The sequence below is a fragment of the Populus trichocarpa genome, chromosome 5 (assembly GCF_000002775.5).
Source record: "Populus trichocarpa isolate Nisqually-1 chromosome 5, P.trichocarpa_v4.1, whole genome shotgun sequence".
Classification (NCBI taxonomy): domain Eukaryota; kingdom Viridiplantae; phylum Streptophyta; class Magnoliopsida; order Malpighiales; family Salicaceae; genus Populus; species Populus trichocarpa.
The window spans coordinates 16,988,079-16,997,203 of NC_037289.2; the positions used below are offsets into that span (position 1 = coordinate 16,988,079).

A 9,125-nucleotide genomic window follows, 5' to 3' on the forward strand; every position below is an offset into this window, starting at 1 on the left:
TGCACTACACTCTCCCAGATCCAAATGGCAATTTCGTAAAAACACACCTCCTTACTCCTGACCTACGAAGATTAAGTCGTCAAAATGACAGGACTGTGCATTCTCTCTTCTTTCGGCGCAGGTGGGTTATTATTATCAATTCACCTATTTTATATCAGACTCCTGAATTACCCTTAAAATCTCATTAATTACACAAAAACCCAAACTTTCATCCTAATACGTGTCACATTAACACTTAAAAAATACACAGAATAGCCAATCAGACCCATGGGTGCAACTGCATAGACGTGGCAGTCACCAGGCCCCACTCAGCCATTGTATCGACGTCCATTATTGCCTGAAGCATAAGATTCTTCCGTGTAAGTTTATACACGGAATACCCAAGTTGTTAATTACGGAATACCCATATTAAATCTGATCCTTAGCTCTCCTCTATTCTCAATCCGTAGCAAGGAGATGGAAAGCAAGGGCTGTTTCTGTAAATATGATTACATTGGGATGATAAATAAAAATAATAAAAAAACAGGTGTATAATGGAATAAATTAACGGTGAACGGAGAAAAAACCGGCCGGTTAGAGGGGTCTCGTTATTTCCTATATAAAGCCATAACCACAACCTCTCTTCTCTCATATTTTGCATTCGCTTTCAAGCGTTTCTACTCTCTCCCTCTCTAGAGCCAACCTCTCTCTCTCTACACTATTTGTTAGATTCAAAAGCAGCTCTTAATAGGTAAAAAATAATCTCTCTCAACTTCAGCTATCCATTTTTAACTTATATTAATTTAATTTATTTTCTTAATTTACTTTTTTTTATTATTCGAAGTGGTATTTTATGCTCGGAACCGAAAAACAACTAGGAAATTTAAAAATAAAATTGAAATTAGAATAAAATAATAAATCGCGTGTTTGAGTAGGAGATTAATGCGAGATACAATAAGGATTGATCCGCGGAGGTTAAGAGTGGTAATCGGAGTAATGATTGATTTTGATGGTGTTTTCTGGAGAGGTCAGTTCGTTTGTTTATTGAAACCCTAAAATTACTTCTAGGGTTCAGTTAGGGATTCGAGTTATTAGTGGATTTGGCAATGAAATTAGGATTTTTGGATCTGGTTTGATTTGTGATATCATTTAATCAAAAAGCAGTGAGTGAATGTTGTTTTGTTGTCCTTTTGAGGGAATGAGAGGGTTTCTGATTTGTTTGTGGTGGTTAATGGGATTTGGTTTATAATCTGGGGTTTTGATGATGATGATGATTATTATTATTATTAAATTTGGTTCAGTGAATTGACATTGTTGGGTCTTTGTTTATTACATGAATCCCTCTTTCAATGCTAGATTCTCTATATGAAATTTTTTATTTTGTGATACAGTCATGTAGCATACGATTTCTTTTAGTTTTGTGTGTGTTCTTAGATAGGATTGATACTATCAATTTTGTATGGTAAAGAGCTAATTGTGACCAGTATTGCTTGGTTTTCTATGTATGGATGCATTTGCTTTTAAATATAGATTTGGGGATATGTTGCCATGAGTACTGGTTACAGTAAACGATAATATAGGTGTGATTAGTAAGTTGAAAGGAACATCCTTGCTAGCTGCCTTTGTATTACCTGCTGCAGGCTTGAAGCTGCAGGTGCTTGAAGCTTTATATCGAGTTTTAATTTCTTTCTTTTGTTTACTTGAAGCTTAGATTATGTGTAGAGACTACTAGGTTTTCTTGCATTAGTGAAACTAAATGGAAGGGTTTGTGTTGGGTGCTAATTGATGGGATTAAGGACATGGCATGTGCATATTTCGCATGAGTCCTAGCATTTTACTGGGTAGTTTACTTTGATGGGTCAGAAAAGAAGGATTTGAATATGAGCATTCCATATATTAACTAGTGATTGGGAGACCCCGATTCCTGATTGGAGGGGAAACCTTAGCACAAGTCCTTTACCATTGAATTATGCCTCATTGGCTTGACTACTTAGCTATTAGAAAGATTGTCCACTGGGGCCTTTTTTAATACGTTTACACCTGTTCTTTGTACCTGCATGTTTTCTGTATTGTATATTAAATTGCCTGCTGCTTTTGCTTTCTTATTTATTTTATGGGAATTGGATTTGCAGATATCCAATGATTGTTCAACTCCTTTGACCAACTTGTCAAGGGGCTCTTTTATGTCTTTAAGGCTGATATTCTTTGATAAGAAGAAAATAGATACTCAAGCAATTAGAGATTCTCGTGTGGAAGATTCAGTTTGTATGCATATACATATGAAATGGGTTCCCGAGGAAGGCCAGTATTTGATCTTAATGAACCCCCAACTGAGGATGATGAGATTGATCATGCTGTATGCCTGCAGCCACACAAGGCACTTCCTTCTGCAAATTCCCACCCTTCTGACATGTTTGTAGCATCAATGGGTCCCCAAGGAATAAAAAACAACCATGCCTTTTCACACGCATCATCTATATCCGGTTTTCAGCCTTTTATTCGACCCAGGGTTGCTTTTTGCCCTGAAGTGGGTTTTGAACAGAAGATGGCTGGGGAGCAGAATCCCAAGTTAGCATCACCATCAAAAAGAATTACTGATGATGATAAGAAAGAAGCACAATCTCTAGCTTCTGGTTCTGGATCTGGTTCTGCAGAAATTAAAGTTGTGGAAAGAGAGGAAGGTGAGTGGTCTGACGCAGAGGGCACTGCTAATGTGTGTGCTGGCAATAGTATGCATGAAAAGGGCAAAGCTTCTCAATTTCAAGGAATGTCTGAAGTAGAAGGTACTTCTGTTATGGTTTCCATGAATGTTTCTAGCAGTGTTAAGGTTATTGATAACACTAAGGCTGAAAGCTGTGACCGTGTTTCACCTGGTCTGGATCAAGGTCAGAATGATTATAAAAATAATGGTAGTCGAAATTCAAATGGAAATGCTAATGATGATGTGTGTATGGATGGTCAGGAAGAAATTGCCTCACTCTCAAAACAACGTGAAGTTAGAGGTATTGAAGCAAGTCATGCTCTTAAGTTTTCAACTAATCCGGGGAAGAGGAAGATAGACCAACACAAAGAAGCAATGCTGGGTAAAAAGCGTAATAGGCAGACCATGTTGATTAATATAGATGAAGTCAAGCAAGCTGGAATTATGAAAAGTTCAACACCAAGAAGGCAGCCAAACGTCACGCGTACTGTGAAGGAGGTTCGTACTGTTCCTCAACCTGCTGAACGTTCTGGAGAAAGGCCTGGTCATCCTTTAAAGGATCAGAAACAAGCTGATCTGCCATGTAATGATGGTGGCTTTTCTGTGGAGTCTTGTCCACCCAAATCTGAAAGTAATGGTGATATAAATTCTGCACAGCCAGCTAAGAATAGGAAAGTGAATGGTGACTCTGATTTTTCTGTAGACACACACCTGCCACCTATTCAGAAACAGAGTACATGGAAACAGCCTGCTGAGAGTTCGTGGAAGCATCCAGCTGATTTAAGACAGCCAAAAAACTCACAATTCTCTAACAGGAAGCCTGCTCTTATCAACCAAGGTTCCATGGATTCAAAGTTGGGAAACAAGAAATACCTTCCTGTGAAAAAGTCGACTGTAGCCAGTACACCCTATCAGGACACATCAGTGGAACGTCTTATACGGGAGGTGACTAATGAAAAATTTTGGCATCACCCAGGTATTAAACAAAACATATACATGTCTCAGTTTGTATATGTCTATATGCATTATCTGTGACCATTTTTTGGTTTTTGGGCTGAAAAGATAGAACATAGTGCCTGTATACTGCATCTGTTCCAAATCCTTAAGAGGAGGCGGTGGGACAGATTGGAGATGTATCAGAAGAGTTTGATAGTCAGCAACTCATAAAAGTTGGACAAACCAGTCTCATCACTTATTTTGTTTCCTATATTTTTTGACCAATTTGGATGTTTTGGTTTGTGCATTTCATATCCTCTATCATTTTCTCTCTACATTTTAATAGGGAACTGTGGATCAGCTAGGGTTTTTTTGTGCCTGTCCTTAATAAGTAAAAGCTGTTTGCTACATGCATCTCAAGCTTGAAAGATGTTTACTTGCCAATTTACATGCTCTAGGAGGTGGTCAAAATGTGATGCAGTGTTTTTTCTGATTCTACGTAGTTACTTGAAATTTAACCACCTTGTATATATCCATTAAGAAAATATGTGGAAGTCGATTCTTTCTGTATGTTTCTTTGAGAGCTTTGTTCTTTCCTTTGCCTTTTTGGTCCCTGCATTTTTTGAATCTTATTTTGTTTTATTATTGTGCGCACCAGAGGACTCTGAGCTCCAATGTGTTCCGGGTCGCTTTGAGTCTGTGGAAGAATATGTAAGAGTATTTGAGCCTCTTCTTTTTGAGGAATGCCGAGCTCAACTTTACAGCACATGGGAGGAGTCAGCTGAAACTAATGCACACATTATGGTTCGTATAAAGAGCATTGAAAGGCGGGAAAGAGGTATTGAGTTGAATTATTACTGTAGCGGTGTATATCTATGTTCTGTTTTGTTGACTGATTGAAGAAATCTCTTTTGTGGCCATAGGATGGTATGATGTCATTGTTCTTCCAGCAAATGAGTGCAAGTGGACATTCAAGGAGGGTGATGTTGCAGTTCTCTCAACTCCAAGGCCTGGAACAGGTTTGTTATGACTGTACCACTTTTGCGATTCTGCTTCATTGCATATCAATCAAAGTGCGTTTTGGCTTTCTAATATGCAAATATAATTTTCATCATGTGAAGCAGTAAGATCCAAGAGGAACAACACCTCGTCATCAAACGAAGATGATGAGGAGCCTGATATCAATGGACGTGTGGCTGGTACTGTTAGAAGACACATCCCTTTGGATTCTCGTGATCCTCCTGGTGCAATCCTTCATTTTTTTGTTGGGGACTCTTATGATCCTCACAGGTTATTACCTCAATCTTAATTTGTTCCTTGGTGCTTATGCCTGCTTCAAATGTCTTTAAGTCACCAGAATTCCTGATCTTGTCAGACTTTTGTTCTCTTTATTTCATACTGATGGTTTGCTTGCTTATTCTATAATTTGTTTTCACCAGCAAGGTTGATGAGGATCATATTTTGAGGAAACTTCAACCCAGAGGCACCTGGTTTTTGACTGTCCTTGGTTCTCTTGCAACCACCCAGCGTGAGTATGTTGCGCTGCATGCATTTTGCCGTCTCAATTTACAGGTAACAGCCAGATCCTTGTTAATTTCTAAGTTTAGTCATTTTTCTCATATTTGAAACTAAATGTTCTATACCATCCTGGTAGATGCAAGCTGCAATCCTAAAGCCCAGTTCAGATCACTTCCCAAAATATGAGCAGCAGACCCCAGCCATGCCTGAATGCTTCACACAGAATTTTGTTGACCATTTGCGGAGGACATTCAATGGGCCACAGCTGGCTGCAATCCAATGGGCTGCCACACATACTGCTGCTGGTACAAGTAGTGGGGTAACTAAGAGGCAAGAACCATGGCCCTTTACTCTTGTACAAGGGCCTCCAGGGACAGGTAAGACGCATACTGTCTGGGGAATGCTAAATGTCATCCATCTGGTTCAGTATCAGCATTACTATACTTCTTTGCTTAAGAAACTGGCACCCCAGAGCTATAAACAAGCCAACGAAAGCAATTCTGACAATATTGCTTTGGGGTCAATTGATGAAGTTCTTCATAACATGGACCAGAATCTCTTCCGCTCCCTTTCAAAACTCTGTCCAAAGCCCAGGATGTTAGTTTGTGCTCCTTCTAATGCTGCAACTGATGAACTTCTTGCACGTGTTCTTGATCGTGGATTTATTGATGGTGAGATGAAAGTTTACCGGCCTGATGTGGCCAGAGTTGGGGTTGATTCGCAATCACGTGCTGCTCAGGCAGTTTCTGTTGAGCGGAGAACTGAGCAACTTTTAATCAAGAGCCGTGAAGAAATTTCAAAATGGATGCAAGAATTAAAAGTACAGGAAGCTTATTTCTCAGGACAAATTGCTGATCTTCAAAATAAGCTTAATTTTGCAGCCGTGGATGGTCGTTCCCAAGGATCTGTTGGTGTTGATCCTGATGTTCTTATGGCTAGGGACCAAAACCGAGATGCATTACTTCAGAACCTCGCGGCTGTTGTTGAAAGCAGGGATAAAGTTCTAGTTGAAATCTCTCGCCTTCTCATCTTAGAACCCAGGTTTCGTGCTGGTAGCAATTTTAATCTGGAAGAAGCCCGAGCTAGTCTCGAGGCAAGTTTTGCCAATGAGGCTGAGATTGTGTTCACTACCGTCTCAAGCAGTGGTCGCAAGTTGTTCTCTCGTCTTACTCATGGTTTTGATATGGTAGTTATTGACGAGGCTGCTCAAGCCAGCGAAGTTGCTGTTCTTCCTCCACTTGCACTTGGTGCTGCACGGTGTGTTCTTGTTGGCGATCCTCAGCAACTTCCTGCAACAGTTATCAGCAAGGCAGCTGGAACCTTGTTATACAGTAGAAGCCTTTTCGAAAGGTTTCAGCAAGCTGGATGCCCGACAATGTTATTATCCGTGCAATACAGGATGCATCCTCAAATCCGAGATTTCCCTTCGCGGTACTTTTACCAAGGACGTCTCACTGACAGTGAAAGTGTTGCAAATTTACCTGATGAGACATACTACAAGGACCCTTTACTTAGACCTTATCTATTCTATGATGTTACTCATGGGCGGGAGTCACATAGAGGTGGATCGGTATCTTATCAGAACATACACGAAGCACAATTCTGTCTTCAGTTGTATGAGCATCTTCAGAAATCTTTAAAATCCTTGGGCATGGGGAGAATCACGGTTGGCATAATCACTCCATATAAGCTGCAGTTAAAATGCCTCCAACAAGAGTTTTCAGCTGTTTTAAAATCTGAAGAAGGGAAAGATATCTATATTAATACCGTCGATGCTTTCCAAGGTCAGGAGCGTGATGTCATTATCATGTCTTGTGTCCGGGCCTCAAATCATGGTGTTGGTTTTGTAGCTGATATCCGCCGAATGAATGTTGCTCTTACACGCGCTAAAAGGGCTCTATGGGTATGGTTTTCTATCTTTTATTTCTTACCTGCTCTCTCTCACTTTGTTATTTGACATTTCATTTGTAAGCTTTTCATTTGTGCCATCACCCAATAGCTGCATCTCTCCAGCCACTGAACTTGATTTCCCAACAGGTCATGGGGAATGCTACTTCTCTCGTGCAATCAGATGACTGGTCTGCGTTAGTTGCTGATGCTAAAGCAAGGAATTGTTACATGAATATGGACTCCCTCCCCAAAGATTTTTTTGTTTTGAAGGGGACCCTGGGCAAAGGTTCTTCCAATGTAAGGGGTTTGAGGTTAGGTGGACCAAGACATAGATCTTTTGATATGCACATGGAATCCAGATCAGGGACACCATCAGAGGATGATGAGAATTCAGGTGCATCTGTGATTTCCAGGAATGGGAGTTTTGGTCCCTTTAAGCCACCAATGGACAATTCGTTAGATGATTTTGATCAATCTGGTGATAGATCAAGAGATGCCTGGCAATATGGTATACAGAAGAAGCAAGGTTCCTCTGCAGTTGTAGGAAAGAGAGGCTCCTAGAAGTGTTGGTAGGTGTCTGAAATTTGTTTCAGAACTTTGGGGTAGCATTGCCATGTTATATTCCCCCAAATTCGTGATACTGTCTCCTAGCGCCAGAAAGGCCTTTTGAACCTTGGCTTGTCATTTTGATGCATATCTGCTAAACATGATTGGGACCTAGTTCCCAACTCAGGCTGCTTATGCCAACTGCTTCTGCTGAACAAAACATGAAACAAAATGTTGTTGTGTGCCAATGGCGAATGTGTAAGTGGATAAGTCAAGATGGTTGCTTTTGCAGTATAGATCTGTTTGGTCGAATTGATTCCTCTGATATCTGCAAGGAGATGGGGGTGCTTTTGGGTAGGTTGTGGCAGATCATACCCTTAACTGACCAGCTTCCAGGTTCAAAGGTAAGAATTATTTTGTTAGATGCAATAGCATCTGGTTTAATTTAAGCTTCATGTCTGGTGATCACGTAGCTGATAGCGAATGCTTTGGATTTGCAGGAATCGGTTGGTGGCAACAAGGAGCTCTTTGCATACCTGGTTACTATGAGGTGCCTCTAGTTTGCAACGGAACCTGTGCAAATTGAGGAATGCTTAGATGCCTTTTTAATTGATTTGGGGAGTTGGAAGGCTTCCAGTCATGCACTCCCGTCTTGAAGCTCTAGGATTGCATCTCATCGCCTTGGTTCTTTATCAATATCAGTGGTTCGACAAAGAGTTTACATTTTGAAGATGCTGTGTACATTATTTGGGAGTGCAAAGTACTCTCTGAAGGGACTAAGATACTGGATGGTTAAGCCAAAGTCTTCTTTCTTCCTGTTCTTTCTTGAAGGGTAAGTAAATATATGCCTGCAGCAGATGGAGAAAAGAAGGAAAGTACAGGATTTGTTTAACAAAATTCCAATACTAGAGGCATTCATGACTTCAACTGACTTTGCGCATACATCTTCAGCTGTGAAATCGTATGGTATCTTGTTGTTTGTTAACATAAAAGGAAAGTAGTCAATTTTTTTATAACAATAATTTTTCCTTTTAGTTTTCATTTTTTAATTATGTGGAGCAAGTAATTCTGCAGGTGCGCTCGACGCCACCCACAGTGCTTGCAAATACTCCTTGATTACTACATGTTTAAAAGAATAAAAATATAAAGTGCATCCAAAGTTGAGAAAGAAACCTGTTAATGTGTCCATTTTTGGCGATAAGATTGTTTTAATAATGCAAGGCATCGGTATGTGAATCCGAGCTCTAGTGTTTTTTTTTTTTTGGTCAATCATACTCTGGGCAGAAGATCTCGCATACCTGAACATATGATGATGAAGACGTCAGAAGATGATGATGTATGATGAAGAAGACTGGAGTAACAAATGAATATCTATAAACCAAGCGATAGTCGTTGCGGTGTGGTTGGGAGTTATTGCTTGAAATACGTACACCTGGTTTTATTACACACAAGGAAAGACAATCTCTTTGTTTCCTCTATCTCCAGCATTCATATCTTGTTGAATATGACATTGTGATGAATTTCAACAAAAACGCCGTGGGACAAAGACCAGGCT

General features: G+C 40.1%; 1 protein-coding gene across 4 annotated transcripts; it reads left to right on the forward strand.

Annotated features, from left to right (window-relative positions):
- Positions 1–564: 564 nt before the first annotated feature.
- Positions 565–8,742, forward strand: LOC7468905 (uncharacterized ATP-dependent helicase C29A10.10c). 4 transcript variants are annotated; one of them, XM_024602173.2, is made up of 9 exons: positions 565–730; positions 2,112–3,656; positions 4,275–4,454; positions 4,540–4,635; positions 4,738–4,906; positions 5,056–5,188; positions 5,271–7,037; positions 7,172–7,974; positions 8,071–8,742. In XM_024602173.2, the coding sequence occupies exons 2-8, from the start codon at positions 2,264–2,266 to the stop codon at positions 7,583–7,585; spliced, it is 4,152 nt and encodes a 1,383-aa protein (XP_024457941.1). In that variant the 5' UTR covers positions 565–730; positions 2,112–2,263; the 3' UTR covers positions 7,586–7,974; positions 8,071–8,742. The 4 variants fall into 4 exon arrangements, with proteins under 4 accessions (XP_024457941.1, XP_024457942.1, XP_024457944.1 ...); XM_024602174.2 differs by having other exon boundaries at positions 4,741–4,906; XM_024602176.2 differs by lacking the exon at positions 565–730 and having other exon boundaries at positions 2,616–2,762; positions 2,942–3,656.
- The last annotated feature ends 383 nt before the right edge of the window (positions 8,743–9,125 follow it).